Below are 21,390 nucleotides of genomic sequence, written 5' to 3'. Positions count from 1 at the left end.
TTTTGTTTTTTTAAATAATACATTTAAAAACATTTCAGTAAATATTATGGGTCATGTAAGGATTTCAGAAGAGATGGATCACAAACTAGGCAGCAGCTGGTATTTTACAGAAATGATAGGAAGTTATCACAGCATACAAAAGCAAATGAATAGTGTAAAAAAGTAATTGCATTACAGTTGCCTTAGTATGACAGAATACAAACAAAAAAGTCATCAGTGCTGCTAGAGTTTGTTTTTAATCTACAGGCTTGTTTTATGCACAGTTCTTTTTTGGAATTAAAGATCTGTTGTAGAAATGTGTGAGAAAAGTCTTCTACCATGAACAATTCTGTACCTAACTGGGAGTTCCTTGAGATCTGGTTCAAAACTATAGAACAAACTGCACAAGCTATGAACTGCTACAGGTTTGATTGTCTTCTAGTCCAACTGTCCTTTGGTTTTACTTAATTACATGAAGTCAAAGTTAAAACAATAAATAAAACACTCAAACACTGAAATGATGGAAGTGTTGAAAAATTTATATGGACTAGGAAACAGTCTCCAACTGATAGCAGCTCCCCATATAGAGAGATCAAGTTGGAGGCTATGATATAAAATCTAAAATCAACAACAAAAAGCAAAACTGTTTTGCCCATTCAGGTGATACAAATGTCAGACACAAGGAGCTGTGTCAAAGACCCAACTGTCAAACAAACATTAGGCAATTATACAGAATTTTTAGTGTGTACACGATAAAGGTGTTTTTTTGTTGTTTAGGGTAGTAAATGTAATAGACAGCTGCAAGATCTTTCTCTACTTTTATATGCAGCTTTCCTGAAGGGGACTTCTAGGACTAGAAAGTAAAATTAAGAGTTTAGTTGAGGAATATATCACAGCTTAATAAACTAAATTACAAACTCTTGTCACATGTTCAACGGCCAGCTTTCATACACACAGAATCTCTAGGTTGGAAGAGACCTCAAGATCATCGAGTCCAACCTCTAACCTAACACTAACAGTCCCCACTAAACCATATCCCTAAGCTCTACATCTAAACGTCTTTTGAAGACTTCCAGGGATGGTGACTCCACCACCTCCCTGGGCAGCCCGTTCCAGTGCCTAACAACCCTTTCAGTAAAGAAATTCTTCATGGTGTAATTGGAGCAAGGAATTGCTGACTAGCACCACGTTAATTGTATCAGTAGGCCAAACCACGGCTGTATCAAAAAATATTTGCCCCCATCTCCAATATGGGGTAAATGAGCCTGTGCACATACCATAACGTTACAGTTCTAACAATAAATTGCCCTTGAGCAGTAAATGCAGAATATGCTGTGGTGTACCTTTTGAAGTTCTTGTTCTCTTTCTGCATATCTGGTCTCTATATGCTTGATTTTCTTTTCCAGACACAAGAAATGCTTCATTTCGGGACTCTGGCTCTCCTTTGCCTCTCTCAGTTCTTCCAACAATTTTGCCACCTAAAATTTCAGATAACTGATGAAGATTTTATATAGTACTTAACACTGTGATAACAACAGATGCCTTACAAAATTTATTTGTGTTGTTTAATGACTATTTAAAAGCTGTAGAAGGGGAGACTTAGAAGAGAAATCTCCTTTATTTGAAAGCTTACATAGCGGCTCAGGGATTTTATCTTTCATTTGTGTGAAGTGGCCTAAAGATAAGAAAGTCTACTCCTTTTTTGATAAATCCAATCCTGTTTGTAATGAGTCACGAAATGATTATTCACAGTTAATTTTTATACTTCTAAGCATACTGAAAATTTAATAGATAATATGATTAAAACTTTCTCACACTCTCTTCTCCTCATACACACTGGATAAAGATCACATATAAAATGCATCAGTGAAACTCATTTCTCAGGAAAAGATTAAGAAAAAACATGCTGCTAATACACATGATCAAACCCCTTTGATCTAATAACTGGCAGGTCAAATCAGCTCAACTGATGACTTGCAATTGATTTTCCAAAGCCTCCAGAAATTTACGTATGTTTTCTTATAAAGCTCTATTGCTTTATTCTCTCTTTTTTTTTTTTCCTATTTCAACTTGATTTTTTCTCTTTTAACATACCAAGGTTTTTTGTTCACTTTCTTAATGTCTATGAGTAAACTAAAGTGAAAACTTTATATAGTCTTTTATCACAACCCTCAAGTCCCCTTATCCAATATCCCAGCACTAACCCTCTTCAAAAAAAAAAAAAAAAATCAGTTCTCAGATATAATTGACGTAGGGGATACTGATAAAAATACTGCTTCTAAGGCTTAATTTACTACATATTACTTAAGGTATTTCATTACAAGGATGAAAAAGAAAACAATTTTGTAAGGTACCCTAAATCCAAATTTACATATACCTCTTTTTGTAGGAGTTCCTCTCGCATCTGTGAAACTAGAAGGGCTTCCTGATGTCTCTGGTGTTCGCTGATTTGTTCTTGGAGATGTTTTATTAATATCTAAAAAAAAGATTCAGTATAGTTATCACTAACAAATTCTTATGACAACATATGAAAACCTATACAGGAAAAATACACCAGAAATATAATCAGTGTTGTAGTACCGCAGTTACAAGCAATGCATTTATTAAAAGCTACTACTGACTCTAAAATTACCCAAAATGTTACACAGCACACATGTACATATATAGTATGCAAAAACAACTTTCATTCTTCAGTTTCCTTCCCTCAATTAAAAAAAAAAAAATATTGAGAGAGAATCTGAATTCATTAGTGCTTCCTACCTTCATACTGTAGGCATTTTCTCCCCAAATTTTATTGGAGATCTAGATCCTCTTGGACAACACTCACCCAAATATCTGCTTCACAGCATAAGTGACCCAGAAGGTGCCTGGATAGCATCACTGACAACTTCTTGACCCAGGTGAGAGAGGATCTAATTAGAAGAGATCCTCTGCTGAGCATCAAACTCACAAGGAAGGACCGGGGATGTGAAGGTCAAATACAACCTTGGCTGCAATGGCCCTGAGATGGTGGAATTCAGGATCCACCAGGGAAGGGCAAAAGAAAGGTAACAATTCTGGACTTCACGAGAGCAGGCTTTGGCCTCTGAAGGGATGTGCTTGCATGAGTCTAAAGGATTGGGCCCTGGAGGGAAGGGGGACCCAAGAAAACTGATTGATAGTCAAGAATCCTCCTTCAGGCTTGAGGACAGTCTATCGCAATAAGCAGCAAATTAAAACGCCAGAAGGTCTGCATGGACAAACAAGTAGCTCCTTGCCTAACTCAATGCAAAAAGGAAGCACACAGGAGGTGGAAGCAGGGATTGGTGACTTTGGAGGAATATGGAGGCATTATCCAAGTATGCAGAGAGGTGAACAAGGAAGTCTAAGCCCACCTGGAATTGAAACTGGTGAGAGGAACAAAGGCAAAGAGCTTCGCTAAGTATGTAAGTGGCAAACAGAAGGCTAGTGAATGTGTATTCCTGCTGCTGAACAGGGCAGGCACCCTCGTGATACAGAACAGGGAAAGGCTGAGGTCCTGAGTGACTTTTTGCCTTTGTCTTTCCTAGTGAGACTAGCCTTCAGGAATGCAAGGCTCCAGAGACCAGGGGGCAAGTCTGAAGCAAGGAAGATGTACGCTTGGTGGAAGAGGATCAGGTTAGAGAATGATTATGCAAACTGGACATACAGGAATCCATGGACCCTGATGGGTTGCTACCATGAGTGCTGAGTGCAAACATCACTCCTTCCTTCAAAAGAGCAAGAAGGAAGTCTCAGGGAACTACAGGCCAGTCAGCCTCCCTGGGAAGGTGACAGAGCAACTAATCCTGCAAACCATTTGCAAGCAGGTGAAAAACAAGAAAGTGATTGCTAGTCGTGAGCATAGACTCAAAAATGGGAAGCCATGCTTGACCAACCCAATAATGCTCTATGATGAAACAACTAGCTTGAGGGGAGAACTGTGGATATTGTCTACCTTGACTTCAGTATGGCTTTCAACACTGCCTCCTATAAGACTGTCATAGAAAAGCTGATGAAGTAAGGGCTGGATGAGCAGACAGTGAGGTAGATTGAAAACTGACTGAATGGCTAGGCCCAGAGGGCAGTAATTAGTGGAATCAAGCCTAGCTGGAGACCAGTAACTAAGGAGTACCTCTGGGATCAATAGTGGGTCCAATCCTGCTCAACATCTTCATCAGTTACCTGGACGGTGGAACAGAGTGTATTTTCCACAAGATTTCTGATGGGACATAGAACTGGGAGTGGCTGATGGCTATGCTGTCACTGAGTGACCTGGCCAAGAGGCCCCTCCATGAAGGAACATGCACAGTCCTGTCTGCAGGACCACCTGGGGGTCCTGGTGGACACCAAGTTAAATAAAACACTAATGATATCCTGGAGGGCATTAGGAGGAGTGTTGCCAGTAAGTAGGTCAATGGAGGCGATTCTCTCTCCTCTGCTCAGCACTGGTAAAGCCACACCTGGGATGCTTTATCCAGCTGTGGGCTCCCTACTGCAAGAGAGACCTGGACAGACTGGAGAGTCCTGCAAAGGGCAACTAAAGATGATGAAGGGACTGCAGCATCTCTGTAATAAGGAAAAGCTGAGAGCTGGGACTGTTCAGCCTGGAGAAGAGGAGGTTCAGAGCATCTTATCAATGTATATAAACACCTGAAGGGAAGGTGTGCAGAAGAGAGAGCCAGGCTCTGGCACAACAGTGCACAATAGCAGGACAAGAAGCAGTGGCCACAACCTCAAAGACAGGAGGTTCCCTTTAAGTGTCAAGAAAGGCTTCTTTAGTGTGCAGGTGACCGAGCACTGGTACAGGGTGCCCAGAGAGGTGGTGGAATCTCCATCCTTGGAGATCTTCAAAAGTCATCTGGACATAGCCCTGGGCAACCTGCCCTGGGTGTCCCTGCTTGAGCAGGAGGTTGGACCAGGTGACTTCCAGAAGTCCCTTCCAGCCTCTGCCATTTTGATTCTCTGAATACAGTAGCACGGGCCCATTTCTGAAACAATACATCCTACTTAAAGGGAAAATAAAAGTTACAGATACTTGTTGAAATCATTTGTTTCCAGATTGCTACGTGTAATGAATGTATCTACTGTATCTCACCTCTTGCGTTGAAATTCTGCTGTTAAGTTCAGCTACTTTGGAAGCAGAATGTTCCTTTGCGTACTGGCAAAGGATGTTCTCTACTTCTCTCTGATGGGAAGCTTTCAGAGAGGCAATGTATTCTGCTGTGTCTTCCTGTATCCTGGACAGGAGAAGAACATAACATGTAGTAAAGCAGCAAGACGGTTCTTCAAAAATGCAGTGAATTTTCTCATTTGAACACAAAATACGAAAAAAGTGTTAAAGATAGTACATCTTAGATATTTCATAATACTTTGCAAGAAACACGACCACCAGTACTTCCACCACTTTGGAGAGATGAGTGGGTGGGAATCCTACAATGTTGGAGATGTGTTCCATTTAACGAGAGGCAGCTAGAATACTGAAAACTCAGCCAAACCACCTTTTTAGGCTCCTCTTATAAAAATCAAGGTAGAGAAAATAGATGCTGTTAAATCACAATTTAGCTGTGCTATTTCAGGTATTTATTTTAGAATAAAATGGGTTGCTATCTGAACGTACTTACTACCTCTACGTTGAATATGAAGGGAGCTAAGGGAAACAATGCGAAGTGTAAAGTTTCTACTGTTGGTTAAAACTGAAAGCATGCCTCAGTTTGAAGCAAAGTGCCAAAATATGTACCAAACATTAATACTATGCAACACAAAGCATTTATGATACAATGATTTATACTGAGATCTTTTTTTACTCAGAACCATGACAAATTGTAGTACTGAAAAAGGATTGAGATAGGTTTTCCTGCAGGAATAATTGTATCTGTACACTGCCCCAAAAAATCAAACAGCAAAAATGAAATTTACAGAGAATGATGGTCAAGTATAACCTGGCTTCACACATGGTTGATGTGTCATTCTGATCCTGCATCACCCATTATTAACAAGTTTTTTTACAGGAACATGCTGACCATTTACCTTCGTATATTATTTTCAGAATAAGCCAGCGTTGCTTGAGACTTCACCCTCTGCTGGTTCATTTCCAGAGACAATTTTTCTAGCTCCTCTTTCAACTGTGCATTTTCTTGCAGAACTTCCGAGATATTAGGATCAGAAAAAGTATGAGGTTGGTATATTCTGTCATCATGAAAAATGCCCAGAAAGGGTTCACTGTTGTTGGAATTCCTTTTATCTGTTGCTAAGGTATGCTTTTTCAAGATCTCTCGAGAGTTTTCCTTATTATCAGTTTTATTTCTCAAATTATTGTCAGACAACATCATCATCCTTTCTTTTTGAAGTTTCTCTACAGTTTTTGTAAGGTCTCTTATTTCTTTATTTTTTGTGACCAGTTCTTGATTTAGTTTTAACAGTCTGTCTTTTGTGTTGCTTTCTTTTATTTGAGAGTCTGTTAATTTTAAGTCTTTGTTATCTTTTTTACTTCTGAGTTTTAATTGGGAATTTTGACTCTTGAGGTTTTCAATTTCTGTCTCGAGGTTTTTAACAGTGATCTGATGGGTCGTCTTCAGATTCTGAAGCTCCTCTTCAAGTTCGGTAGAATTGGCTTTATCAGCATTCGGTTTTGGCAATTCACTCATGAATTTGTAGGCAAGCAGCTGCTCAAGCTCTGCAAGTCTTTGCTCATACTGTATCTGGAGTAGGAGTGGGAGAAGGGGGGGAAGCAGTTTCTTTAACTGTACATTTATGAATAGCTCTTTCTATTATTCTTTATAGTTGTTTCGTGTCTGACACAAGATTTTTAAGACAGGATACACATCACTGTTACTAACAACAGTGCTCAAACGGTTCAGGAATCAGTGAAAAAAATGTGAAGCAAAGCTAAGTCTGATGTAGAACAGAATTACTCAAGACACTTACTACAAATTCATCTACTCACAGTGAATAGAGTTGCTATTAGAAAGAAAATTAAATGGACAAGAAACCATTTTTCATGTAATTTTGTTCTGTTCAGATGTAAATAACTTGGACAAACAAATTAATATCACAATATATCAAAACAAATATTTTTGTTAAAAGCTACCATTGTTTGCCATGCTTGCAAACACAATTTTTAAGATGTGAAGTACAATTTTCCTGCTAATTAAGAACCTGTGAAACTTACTTTTCTGTGAAGTAAAATGCCAAATTTCCGTGTTTCCTAACACAAATCTTTAAAAGTTGCTATCATATAGATTTTGGATAGAATTTTTAGTGTTCCCTGCAGAAGGAAACCACAACCTGCTGTGTATACAGCAAGGAAGTTAGTGAGCAGCAGCTCTGACCCACAGAATGATATCCACACACCCTCTTTGTAAGGACTAAGTTATTATGCCCCAGAAACTTGACCTCTCAGTTTTGATACTATTCTAACAATTTTAAATGCTCTTTACATTTTAGATGCCCAAATTGCTGAAGTTCTAGCAATAAATTCTTTTAATATTTTTTTCAGTGTGGTCTTGGCCTTCAGTTTTCACCACTAGTCTGTGGTAGACCCCAATAGCCTTATGACTCTAACTTGTGGAGCAGACTGCTCAACAAGCCTCCATCTTTTACCTTTATTTTTTGAAACTGTTGTTCCATAGCACGGAGACTTTTTTTAGCTTCATCATCTTTACCCTCAAGTTCCGTTTCTAACTTTTTTATTCTTCTCTCCAAAAAATCAATTGTGTTTGTTTTAGCTGAAAGATCGTTAGTTTTCTCTGCAGCAGCAGCAGCGAACATCAAAGCAGGCAAAGAATTTGGATACCTTCTTTTCAGAATGCCTTCCATTTCTCTGATCTACCAAAAGAAAATTAAGTCAGAAGTTAAAAAGAAAGTTCTATTGAAAAAATGTACTGAAATGAGTGACAGAACATTGACAAACATGATCCATTTAAGCTGGGATAAGAACGAGATGTGTTTTGAGAATTTTTGTTATAATGATTTCTTTTGCATTGTTTACATTTGTTATTGATAAGTCTTGCTTGTCTGTAAACATCTCTTAGTTACTGACTTCTTATACAACATCACGGATTTAAACAGAATAGCTCTGGTCATCAGATGGCCTTATGTCAGATAGACCTTTTATTTACTTTATTAGCTCTTAAGTTGTATAAGGCTCTTAATGCCGTTAAAATAGTTGCTTTTCTTTTGGATTTCACATTCACAAGTTCATGTTCCACTCTACTTTTCCAACTGCTATAGAGAGATTTCATGACAGCATTGAAATTCTCTCAGTAACAGATGTAACGTCATTTTTTATTTCATTGCAAACTTCAAAATAAACTAAAACCTTGTGTGGAAGACTAATATAAATTTTTTTGTTTGTTTGTTTGTTTTTTAAATCTATGGATAAGATGCTTTCTGAATTCTTTGTATTAGAATACTGCAGAGGCTCTTTCCTATTTTTCCTGCATCCCTGCTTCTCCCCCAGCACAGCAAATTGAACGATTTTGGAGTGAAATGCTAACCAACTGCCACCTCCAAAAACTGAGGAAGGTGCAGTTCCTTCTGATTTTTTCCTCAGTAGAAACATGGATTTTAAGTTCCCTATTTCCCCAGTTTTCATGGCTTTTGTAGGAACTCAATGGAATTTCAATGTCTTCTCTTGAAACAACTTGGTTGAAATATTAAGGATTTACTAAATTCAGAGGGAGTCTCAGAAGAGAAACAGGAAGCTTACATGTGCTTTTGCCCTCTTGCTCTTTTCCAAGAAACTCTGAACAGTAATTTAACATTAAACGATTTTAAATGGTTGTCAGTAAATGGCTTAGAACGCAGTGGCAGGAGAGCCCTTTGTAACTAAATAATTGCAGCTTTTTGTGTTGAGTGTTCTACAGTATAAAATTACTTTGTCACAGGGCTTCATTCAGTGCTTCACCCTTACGAAAGGGCTAGTAAGCCTTGTAAGTGACCTTATCTAAAGTAAAGGTTAAGTGAAACACAGTTATATTATGGCTTACTTGTCGCTCAAGGTCCTGAATTCTTTTAGCATCTGCTGCTCTGTCTTTCAAACGTTTCTTCTGTTGCACACACTCGTCTCCAGCTTCAGCTCTGAGCTTCTCGACCTATCCAATTTATGAGAAAAACTGAAATATACATTCAGAGATGTTTTCTTGTAGTACAAAAGCAAGCATTTCAAATAAAAACAATCATAGAAATATTCAACTTAAGAACTGTTAGTAGTTATTCCTGTACTAATCGTTCCTTTATGTTTTTAAACTAAGTTACAGCTTCTTGAAGACAATTAAGATCCATGGAGCTAAAACTGAAACTAGACACAGAAATCTAGAAGAAAAAAACTTTTCTTCTAGGGACAATTCTTGACTGCAAACCAGTAAATCTGCTTTCTTTCCTCCCATCCTCACAGTACGCAGGCTTGGTTAATATGAAATAATATAACATACTACATTATAATACATGAATTTAGGGTCAGTTTTTCTTAGTCAAGAAATTTGCTAATCTTAAGCCACATTACTTTTGTTTCTAGCAGTATCATTAGTGTGTCAAACACAAGCAAAAACAGTTTTAAGCAATATTCACTTGCAATTCTGACTGCATGTGCAGTAATTCATATCTTGAATATAAAGACATCCACATTTGATTTAAAGGTTATGAAGGTTTCCCGTGGTTTTTCTTCAAAAAGGTGGGAGCATTATGAAGGACAAAGTTACATTGTATGCATCCGTAGAAATAATTTTAAGTTTCAGCATTTTAAATAAAGCTAAGTATTTATCACCTCTAGTTTTAGTTTCTCAATTTCTTCTCTTGCATCTTTAAGACGGGCTGCATCTTTATCTAGAAGATCCTGATTTTCTGCATACCACTGAAGTCTTTTTTTTAAATGAAGAATTTCCTGTTTGTATGATTCTTCCATAACTTTAAATTCATAAGACTTCTCACCTACAAGAATAAAACACCCTTATTAGTGTTTTATTAGTAATTATGTGTTGAAGAATACATAATTCAATGTTATTTGAATGTGTTGGATAGTCAATACTATTCTTCTCAGCACATTTCATAAATTTCCTATTTTGACAATCCTGTTGCTGCAGTAAAGTTTTAAAATCAGATGCAAATTAGGTCTTTAAATGCAACAATATTTAAAAAAAGGTAAAAAAACACCAAACCATACAATAATAATTATTTTATATATAGTATTAGTCAATAGTTCACAGTTTGCCATAGAAGATATTGAAAACAGAATCCCAATGGGATCTACTCTTCTACACTACCTACTAGAATAAGGCAACATGGTCAATCTTTTCTTCTGAATAGAGTAGTCATAAAAGTGGAATCATATGTTTTCCATGTCCACTGAGAGACAGGCAAGAAATCAAGCTTAGTAAGCAATAAAGAGTTTAGCTGGATACAATAAAAGGCTTTCTAATAGTGCCAAAGGTACAGTGGTCTCTCCTTCACTGTATACTTTTATTGCAAGTTTAGACAATATTAGTCAAATGTATCCAGATCATTTTCAAAGTCATACTATATGAATAAGTAAATTTTAGTTGTATATTTTAGGAGTCATGCAAAGAATAAGCACAATTACTCAATAAAATGAAGGTGCTTTACCTGATGTGGATGCAATTTGGACTTTTGCTAAATCTCTCTCTTTCTTTGCTTGCCCCAAGTCTACCTCAAGAGCTTGTTTATCTTGTTTAAGACGTTTTATCTCTTCTTGTAATTTATTTTCTTCCTTCTGAGTTTTAAAGAAAATGGTAAGACATGAAAACTGAACACACATCAACATGAACACAGTTTTCTCCATAAAATGATTAAATCACTATGGCTGTATTGAAACCAGAGGAGCCCTTGAAGTCTCTAGAGCTCAACATCAACTGTATCAGACCAGGAACAATTCCACTGGTTGTGAAACTCTTTAGATCCAGCTTTCCTTATCACTGACTTAATCATTTTATAACAACACAACAAAACAAAACTCCTTTTAGTTTCTTGCTTGATCATCAGAGCAAGTATGTACTATAACAGTCTTGCAGTAAGCAGAACAACAAAAGCTCTTGGAAAATCTTTCATTTTAGGGTGAAGTGTACAAAACATTTTCCCTCAAAAACAGAAGCACGTGGAGTACTAGAAGAGTGAGGTGAGCAAATTGTAACATTATTTTATCTCCAATGTTCTTTTCTAAAACCTTCGTGGTAGAGAGCAGTGATAAACACTGTTCTGGATTTGTCTCAGGTGAAATCTAGAGAAGTGTTGCTACTTTCTGCAACATCTCACACGAGGTATTTCAGGACTGTCAATAAACATAAACACCACGCTTTCAGTGAATCTGCGTTTTAAGGGACTGCTTGTGAGAGCTCATTGATGAGAAAGGGATTACTTGTATATTACAAATGTATCATCAAATGAATTCTCAGAAGCATGGCAAATAATTAGCAGTGTAAAAGAGAAGCATGGTTCAACTACCTTCTTCATTTATATTGTTAGTTTACAATATTGATTTTTTTCCCCCCCATGTGACAAACAGGCTTGGCATATACCTACCCGTGCTGCTCGAAGCTCTGAAATCAATTCTGTGAAACTTTGATTCCTGGCTGGTTCAGAATCCTGCACAATTCGTGACTGGATATTAATCTTTTCTATCTTTTCTCTTAAAAAAAAAAAAAAAAAAAAAAAAAAAAAGCCAACTTTACAACGTGATGACTTGGCATACTGAAAGCAAAACACAGAACCCTCCAAATGGTACTATATAACATCAATTCATGCAGGCTCAAAAATAAAATAAAATTAAAAAGCAACTTTACAGTGCATCCTTATACCAAAAATATTCACCTGTATGTGGGGAAATCTGCTACATGAGAGGACGAAAGAAAACCTATTTTCATCAATGAAACTCACCTATGGGCCTCTCCCAGGCAAAGATTTATAAATTAGGAATATACACAGTTGCTATTTTTTTTTTTTTTGTTTGTTTGTTTCTTTGTTTCCTCCTCGTTAGGTACATAGGACACAAATCTTACAGGGCCTACAGTGCAGTGAATCTGTTTCCTCCACTACCAGAATCCCTTGTGACTCCTGATCTATCTTACAACAAGATCAAAACATTTTCAGATTTGAGCAGATCTGAAATGCCAGGACAAGTGCAGTATATGTGTTAAACATTCCGATTTGAATAACAATATTAAAATTTTAGAATTGAAATATTCCACAAATGAAGCCTCTAGTCTTCCCATATGTCAGCAAGATCAGCCCATGATCAGTATAAATCTAAATTTTCTCAAAAAGAAAAACACCAAAATCACAAATCCAAGAAAATCCATAAAACATGAATCTAACAAACTTTGCAGTCATTCTTCATAAATAATAATAAAATCACCTGAGAAATCTAGAGTCATTAGGTAAGATGTTTGATTAAACCTACCTTAGTGCTATTAACTCAGACATTAAACACTGATTTTCCTTAAACATTTGTTCTTCATTTTTTTTGTTTTGGATTTGCAGCTCCTTCATTTGTTTGTATAACTTCTCATTTTCCTAAGATGACACAAACAAACTTAATGTTAGTTGATAAAGAATGTTTATAAATTACCATTCTACCCAGTTCAAAAACAATTATCTATGACTTCTGCAGTTTCCCTCCTGAAACACTGAAATAGCAGAAGCAAACATCAAATGTTTATTAACAAATTTCCAAAAAGGGATATCTACTTTCATTATCTTTACACTGAAGTCGTATTTAGTGACCTCTAAAACCTCACCCAAGTGTCTGTTCACTCTGGAGTACCAATCCTCCTGAGTTAGCTCTGCCACAAAGCTATCCCAACTATATTCTAAAAGCACATAAGTGGGTGAGTGATGATTGGTCAAAGTTCAACCTGCCTATGCTGATACTCCTTGAACAAAACCAGTCACTGATTTGCCATACCTACAGCCACAATGGGAAAACATTGCATGCAAAATATACTAAGAAATGCTGCTGAGCACCAGCTGGAAGCTGGTTAAACTAACTTATTTTACAGCTGCAAGTATTCAAAGGGATCATTAAGCTTGCATCATCTATTTATATGCTTGACTAAGTAATAAATCAGGCACACTTACAAGGTTTCCTTGTAATCAGCTGCTCATATTCTGTGAAAAACATCTTAAAACAGACTGCCTATATTACTTAGAAGTATATTTTTTCTATTACATTCGGGGCAAAGAAGTTAGTTTAAACTAGACATGTATAAAACACTTAACGTGCAATATATCTCTGCCCTTCACATCTAAATTCCATCCACTTTTTAGAAAGAAAGGTAACTATTTTCAACAGAACATTAGTAACCATTAAATGGTTTTCTTTCTGAAATTGGCCAGAACACAACGTGAAATGCTGTGTGGTATACCTGCTGATAACCTTGAATAATGACCTCTTGATCTTCAATTTCTTTCTGTATTTGTGACATTTTTTCTTCAGTGACAGGAACTGTTGCTGCATGATGGATCCACCTCTTTTCTTTAGACAGCTCTTCCATGCTTCTCAACTTTCAGACAGAAATAGAAATGATTTGATGCATATTTGTTAGCCATATGAAATCCTCTACAACGCTACAATTTATATTATACATAGGTTACTACACATTGAGATATAAAAGTAGATCAATGAATTGGAGTTTAACAGAAGCAATACAAAACAGCAAAGTATAAAAAATTCAGTAGTTTTTAATTATTATTATTATTTTTTAAATATACCCTCCCTTTTCTATTGTTATATACCTAGACCGGAAGTTATAGTGAAACAACCCTGCAAATATGCCTTAAAGATAAAACACAACATTGAAATGTGCATCAAATAAACAAACAGTATTTCAACATATCATACTTTTCTGCTTTTCAACAAGTGGTATCTGTTACTCTTACCTATTTTTTAAACACATAAGACCAAGTTAAATCTTTGAAAAACAAACAAACAAAAACTGCTGCAGAGATCTCCAAAATAGCAAAATAAGTGAATTCAGGACAACATAGTTTATAGAAAAAAAGATCATGTCCTATAGGTAATAAATTAAGCACTGGGTGAACATATACTGCACTGGAACACATACACTACCGGTTTGTATGTGTGGATTTTCTGCTCATTAACAACTCATCTAAAATAACATGCTTTCAGAATAACAACTTTCAGAAGTAATGTTTCTCATTTTCTATACTAGCAGGATACAAAGTGATAAAGTACCTTGCTCTGAAGAACATAGTTTTCCTGACCCCACTGAGAAAGCTCTTTTTCATGCTGTGTTTTCAATTCTAGTATCTTTGTCTCCATTTCTTTCTCCTTTTGTGAAACTGTGCTGGTTAGCTGTTGAATCAAATCACGAGCTCTGTTCAGGTCCTCCTCAGCAACTTGTGCTCGTCTTAGCAAATACAGTTCTCTCTCACAACTTTTGCCAGGAGAAAATGGCAAATGCTATTGAAGAGAGAAGTCCAGGGAACCATTAAAATGAATTGATTGTTTACAGAAAATTACTCTCATCAATTTTATTTAACTGGTTTTCTGGATCTTGGCAACCACATAGGATACTTGAAGAGAAAATAAAACACCATTCTAGTATCAAAACATCCCACAAATTTTTCCTTTAATGAGCTATTTTCTCACTTCCTAAAAATGCATGGGGGGGGGGGGCGCGGGGGGGGAAAAGAAGAACAACTAGAAGCAAACACCTTTCATATGAGAGCCACTACACAGCCACTGGATTTATTCCATTATACATTTTTTTGAAAAGCAGTAATGATTTAGGCATTCAGTAAATACATTTTTATATAGTTTATAAGGAAGAAGGAAAATCCATCATGGTACTACAAATTCAGTCATCTTAGAGAAGTCAGAAGATAATACTAAATATACAGTGTAACTCGGGTAGAAAAACAAATAGAAGCACTGTTTAAGATCTTTAGCAGAATACTTACAGATTTTAAAAGCAAAACCAAACATTTGACTAAATTAAAGTATTTATTCAATATCTTGTGAATATTATTAAAAGTTTTGACAAAATAGGTTTGCAAACCAAGCTGCACATGCTATAATTAAGAGCATCACTAATTACTACTTACATGCTGATGTTGTTTGCAAGAATCCAGAGCCTGGTGCCCAATGTTATGAACAACTGATTGTCCAGACATAACCTTGTTAATATCCTCCTTGGAAACTGGTTCATTTGTTGCAGATCTTATTACCCTTGTAGCAAATAAGACTTCTTCATCAGGCAGAAAGGAAAACAGAACAAAATTAAAATTTAGAATTTGAAGTCCTTGGAAAAAAAAATCTACTTGTGATCCAGCCTGTAAGCATGCAACTGAACCATTCTACAACCTGTACTTTGAATTAAATACAGAAACTTCAGAGCAATGAGACACTACAGAAAATGTAGCAGGCATCAGTTCTGTACTTAAGGTAAAAAACAAACAAACAAAAAAAAAAACACAAGATCAACTAGGATAAATAGCTGGATAATAAATCCTTTATGAAACAAGATTCATCTCAGTTCTCCACTCGAGAAGGGACCAATTATTTGTGCATACAGAAATAAAACATATTACAGAAATAAACATATAAGACAATAAAAACAATAAAACATATATACAGAAATAAAACATATTCAAAGCTACAGTGAAGATAAGACCCAGTGATTTTCAAAATTTGGAGTGCAGGTAGGACACAGAGAAATGCAATATCTATTTATTGCATCAAGTAGCAACCTGACCACAAAGTAAAAAAAAAAAAAAAAAAAGGAAGCTCCCCCTAGAAAGTAACTACCATACATGGAACTATGCACAACTTAGTCTTCTGAAATACAAGCACTAACTACAATTGCCACTTTATTTCTACCTTTAATGATTTAAGCTAAGAGCTCCTCCTTAGGAATATCATACCTAAAAACAAACAGGCAATTATCATTTTCCAAATTTAATACTTTTTACAGTTTTTCTACACTCTCCTCTCACAAAGGTACTCCCTCAGAACTGATGATTAGGGAACTGTTTGCTTCAATGCCTTTCTCTTCCTAACTACAGAGGCAGAATGCATTCTATTGAAAGCAACTTCTGAACACATGTGAAATTGCTGTGGGAGAATTGTTTAGAGAGAGAAAAGCATGCCTGAGTGAGGCTAGTGTCCTCATTTTCTTAGGACTTGTCTTTCACTTCTATCACCTCTGTCTGCCTGTACACTTGCACCATCTCCAGCTCTACAGCAATGCTCTAAGGAACACGGTTCCTTAGTCTGACAGCTGCCACTGAAGCATCTCCTTAAGGCAGGCAATTTAATGCTCAGCTGGTTTTCCCAACACTACTTGCAGGGTTTTCAAAAGCATTACATGGTAAAAGAGTGCTAAAACCTTGGCATCAAGAAAGTTATCTTTCCATGCCTCTGAGACTGCAAGTGTGGCCTGGTAAAAGATGGCCAGTTGAATTATCTCAGAAAACCCTTCCAGCAAGAAGTCGGTCATCAAAAACAAAAAAAATAAAGTCCTCTACTTGCAGCTCAGCATTTACAGGACTACATAGGTATTATCCATTCCTTAGTGCTACAACAGGAGACATGAACAGGAAAGAGGACATTCATTTATTTATTTTAGAGTTTTTGTTTTCTAGAAAAACAAAGATGAAAAAAGAAGCTGAGAATAAAAATTCAGTATCATGTGCAGAAGCTAGTCTATTAGCAAATCTTTGCATTTACTGTAATTAAAAATGTAATGTATAGACAGTCATTTTTGAACAGCAGCTGTTTTGAACTTCGTGTTGTTTTGGACTTACTGGTGAACAATAGCTAAAACCTAAATAAAGTGGTGATTTATATACAGAAAAATATAGAAAAAAAATCAGTACTTAATCACATTTAATGCATTTAGTTTTGGATTCTTCTACACCATTTTGAAATGTTAACTTCTTTTTGGGAGGGAGGGTGGAGCTAGGGAAGAAAGAGGATGTGAAGCATGAACAGCAAAGTGCTCTGGCTCTTAAAAGTAAAATTCAGACCTCTTAAGACAGAATTACCTTTAGATTTGGCTCTGTCTGAAGGACTTCTGGCTTTCACAGTGTTTTTCTTGAAAGTTTCTCTTGGCGTTTTCCTTTCAGTAGCTGGAAAAGACTGTTTTGAGTGTGAAATGGATTTCCCATACCCAGAACTTCTAACCACTCCTTGAGGACCATACAAAGACTTCTTTTTATGTAAAGGTGCTGCACTTCTGTTATTCTTGTACAACATTTGCTTAGTTGTCATTGACTCTGATCTTTCAATCTTCGTGGAATGAGACTGAATAGCCTATGACAAAGCATATTTATTTAAAACAGGTTTTAGGGTTCAGTGTGATCTGAAGGCAACTTTTGCTACTAGAAAACCATAGAATCAGCAACAAGAATTACACAGCAATAAGACTACTTGAATGGGAGGGGAAGAAAAAAAACACAAGGGAATTAATTTTAAGATTTAATTTTAGCCAAGTGAATAGCACGACATCCTGCAGAATTTATTATGCTTTCCTACTTCATAAGTTTATATAAAACAAGTATTTGCACTGGTTCTGTTTCATTGTTCTGGGAAGTTGTATTATATTACAGGATCTTTAGCTTACCTACACATGTAGCTGTCAGGTTATTTGACTAAAGGCTAAATCACAGTGAACAAAGAAACCAAGTAAGGAAGCGAAACAGAGGCAGGCAGAAAAATCTCCTAAAACTCATCATTAAAAACAGAGCACATGACTCCCAGGAACAGCAAATGGGAAAGATTAGCTTACTGGCCCTGTGGGAAGCCCACCAGAATGAATCAACTAAACAACCTCCCTCCTCAATGCCTTGCAGACTGAAGGAGTGATTGCATAAAGGCAAGAGTGGGGTTAATTTAGGGGATTCAGGGATGACAGAATTTGGAGATTGTCTAAATCTTGTTATGACAAATTAGGTGAAGGGAAGGATTCCTACGGATTAGGTAGAAACAAGAGTAGGAAATAGAAAACAAGATTAGAGAAGCTGACTGGTTTGCTGGTCACCATGCTAGTCTGATTAAATGCCCTACATTTGATCAGTCTTATCTATGCTCTTAATGAGCTGTATTTCTAACTATCCACTCTGTAGGAACACTCTCCAGTTGTTCACACATGTTCCCTCAATGGGAATATATGCTCAGACTCACTACTTGCTTAAGGTGGGGATATGGAACTGCAACAGCCTTGAACGCATTGGGCTAAGATTCTTCCTGTCCTACCAGTCCCAGAGCCTACTGGATGTGGATACTTCTAACAATAGCAATCAGAACATGAAGGTTTCATGTTTCAGAAAAACAGCAACACTTTTAGTTTCTAGACATCAGAGAATAATCAAATAACAGGCAGTCTAAAGACACACACATTTTGAATGTATTTGCACGTAATAAAAGTCTGTTTGACACTACTTACCTGGTTAGTTCTGCTGCCTTGTGAAAGCAGACAGTCATCTACAATCTTTTCATTTAGTACATCAGGCTGAACTTCACTGGTATGAATTTCTTGTTCAGTCACCCTCGGAAGGTTACTTTTATTTGCACCCATCTGCAGAAAGATGCTCTTGTCTTCGTTAGATTTTTCAATTAAGTTTGTCTCCCAAACTGTATTATTCTGGTGCTCATTAAAGGGCAAGTGATTGACAAGTTCATTTCCTGTGCTGCCTGTCTGTTTCACAGGACTACAAGAAAAAGAAATAAAGTCACAATATAATAAGATTTTTGCCCTTTACCTTTCTGCGACTCTGGAAGAAGTGGGCCATTTTTTCTTTATATAGCATCTGTAAAGACTGCTTGAACTTGAAAGAGTCACTAGGATCTTTACAAGAACAATCTTGCAGATTTAGTTATAAAAAAAAAAAAGTTAAGGCTGAAGATTCACTCCCACACAGTGAAACAAGAGACATTTCCCAGCAGTAATTGCTTTCGTGGAGACACCAAACTGGGCTATAAGACAAACACCTGCAAGCATGCAGTGAGTGTTAATAAAACCACAAATGATAATTTCTGCAAAGTGTTAAGCTCCTCAAACTAATTTGTTAAGCAAAACCTATTTCTGACAGCTCCAGGACATATGCTTTCTTCTCTACACAATAGCTGGAGTAGAACAAAAGCAGGTATGGAGCATAGGTTAGTAGGAATTACAAGAGTAAGCAGTGTAAGAAGATGTGATCTCTTTCCAGACCATGGAAATAAGAGAACTAGGATAGGATGTGGGCTGAAAGCCATGTACAGGGGAGGGGAATGATGAGCAGAAGTCCCAAAAAGCAGAGATCCTATTTATAGTAGTTGTCAGCATGAGGAAGACTCATCCAAATGACACAGCAAATGTTGCTGCTTATCACTTAAAGTCTGGGCATCCTGGTCTAAACCAATTAACTGTATAACCATTGTACAATTCACAGCATTATGCCATAATGCCAATGCAAAGCTGTAAAATTTCAGTCTTCGAGAAAAAAGTGAAAAAGACAGATGAGCCATTTATAAGCTGATTTTCACAAATAGTTAATGGATTTCAGTTATTACAATTCTTAAAACACATTCTGAAATAAATACCTTTCAGGTTCCAAATGAAATCCTCTGGCATTATACGAATCTCCTTTAATAGGTCTCATTAATTCTTCCACAGTAGGTAGGTCTAATTGGTGCAAAGTAATAAAAATATTTTAAAAAGAATAGAAAATGTATTTGTAAAAAGGACAACATTTAAAAATATTTCATGAATTGAATATTAAAGATATTACTAGTTCACTTACATGCTTGTACAACACACGCCTTCCCCTTTAAGGTATTTACCTGACTCAGTGGTTGACACGTTTTTTGAATAGATATCATTATTTTGTGAAACACTTTCCAATAAGCACTTTGAGATTGCCATTGCAGAATCATGTATTTTTTGCTCATCAGTGTCTTCCAAAGACTGATCAATGTGATGATATGCTTGGTGTAATGCTTCGATGTCACTGCTAGTTTGTCCATAGGAAGTGCCTGTGAAAAATAAAAGCTCTCAAGAGACACTACAGGACTTTCTGTGAGGGAAACATATCACCACAACCCATGTTTCAGTTACAAGCTTGGACTATTATCAGGTGAGAACAGTGTTTTCAAGTACTGAAAAAATAAATGTCTCATTTCAGCTACAAAAATAAACAGTTGCCAAGTTAATTAGTATGACCTAAATAGCCTTATCTACAGTTTGCATACCTTTCCCAGCCCTACCTCCACTATTGTCTCATTACTAAAGCTAACAGTATTAAAATTGTGAAACAATTTTAATAGATGCCATCAGAGCCATACTCTGGTTATCAGCAGGGTACAATCTCTTACAGAGCTTTGTACAACAGTGTATTTTGTTGTTGAACACTGCCAAAGCAGAATTTTAGCTATCACATATAACTAAAAGAGATTGTATTTAAATCAGGCTGCAATGTCAAAACCAACTTTACAGTAACCAAGGGTAAAAGGTGTGTTTATGCTAAAAAGACACCTTTTTTACTGAGATAATTCCTTCTCCTCTCAAGACACATTAATAAAAGCCAAGGGTTTCATGTTCACTGACAACTTAAGAACAAATGAAGACTCCAGAACCATCCGTTTGCTTAAAATAAATAAAAGCTTTACCTGTTTCTTTCATTTCAGTTCCAATATCTTCTTGAGGCAGATAACGTTCACCTAGTGCTACATCTGATGTTTCAACAGCCTTTTGAAGTTCTGTAGTTGAATCTTGTGAATCAAGTAATACAACTAAAACCAAGAAGATAAGTGTTAAAGAAAACACAGTTCTCTTATTCATAGTCCATCTATGCTGAAATTAGGAGTGCGCCAAAGCTTATCCTGATGCCCTAAATGTGCCAAAAAATCAGACATATAGATTATTATAATGCCATTAATATTAGCAACTCTAAATACAACCACTGAAAGTACTGTCTAGTAAAATAAGAAAATAAATTAGTAATTACTTTGAAGTGCTAACATAGATTTATTTTTAATCATTTCAGTCTAACAGACTTCCAGTAGAACACAACCAAATTAAGTAAAAAAAAAAAAAAAAAAAAGGTAATACAGTCAGATGAAAAATTATCATAAAGGTACATTTAATATTCTTCTGCTGATGAAATTTTGTATTTTACCTTTAGCCAGCATGCCAGTGTTTGGTTCCTGTGAAGAATAAACAAATAAAAACATTACTTTTAGAATTTTATGAAAAAAACCTGGATAAATTTTAAAAGCTGGACCAAAACCTAAGAACTAAAGCAGTTCTTAGTGTTCCAAGCACGTGCACTTTTCTAAAGCTCTCCTCTTTCAATACTTCTAAAAATTCTCTTGTGATTGACTGCGAACTACTATATATAGTAGTATAGTAGTATAATATGCAGTATAATAATATATATATAGTAGTATAATATACATTA

The 21,390-nt window shown here is 36.2% G+C and overlaps 1 protein-coding gene across 3 annotated transcripts in view; it reads right to left on the bottom strand.

Annotated features, from left to right (window-relative positions):
• CEP162 (centrosomal protein 162) overlaps positions 1-21,390 on the bottom strand; it is a 41,297-nt gene that overhangs the window by 1,328 nt on the left and 18,579 nt on the right. For all 3 annotated transcript variants that reach the window (XM_068678033.1, XM_068678034.1, XM_068678036.1), the window contains exons 9-27: positions 21,109-21,136; positions 20,600-20,722; positions 19,775-19,966; positions 19,535-19,616; positions 18,396-18,660; positions 16,996-17,263; positions 15,055-15,197; positions 14,183-14,410; positions 13,353-13,490; positions 12,389-12,501; positions 11,512-11,617; positions 10,579-10,705; positions 9,743-9,906; positions 8,967-9,071; positions 7,579-7,803; positions 6,007-6,677; positions 5,075-5,216; positions 2,357-2,455; positions 1,323-1,457 (exon numbers count right to left, since the gene is read on the bottom strand). In XM_068678033.1, the coding sequence (XP_068534134.1) occupies positions 1,323-1,457; positions 2,357-2,455; positions 5,075-5,216; positions 6,007-6,677; positions 7,579-7,803; positions 8,967-9,071; positions 9,743-9,906; positions 10,579-10,705; positions 11,512-11,617; positions 12,389-12,501; positions 13,353-13,490; positions 14,183-14,410; positions 15,055-15,197; positions 16,996-17,263; positions 18,396-18,660; positions 19,535-19,616; positions 19,775-19,966; positions 20,600-20,722; positions 21,109-21,136 (3,354 nt within the window). The remainder of the gene's footprint in view (positions 1-1,322; positions 1,458-2,356; positions 2,456-5,074; positions 5,217-6,006; positions 6,678-7,578; positions 7,804-8,966; positions 9,072-9,742; positions 9,907-10,578; positions 10,706-11,511; positions 11,618-12,388; positions 12,502-13,352; positions 13,491-14,182; positions 14,411-15,054; positions 15,198-16,995; positions 17,264-18,395; positions 18,661-19,534; positions 19,617-19,774; positions 19,967-20,599; positions 20,723-21,108; positions 21,137-21,390) is intronic.

This window comes from Anas acuta, chromosome 3 (assembly GCF_963932015.1).
Source record: "Anas acuta chromosome 3, bAnaAcu1.1, whole genome shotgun sequence".
NCBI classification, from domain to species: Eukaryota; Metazoa; Chordata; class Aves; order Anseriformes; family Anatidae; genus Anas; species Anas acuta.
This window is presented reverse-complemented; position numbering and strand designations above follow the sequence as displayed.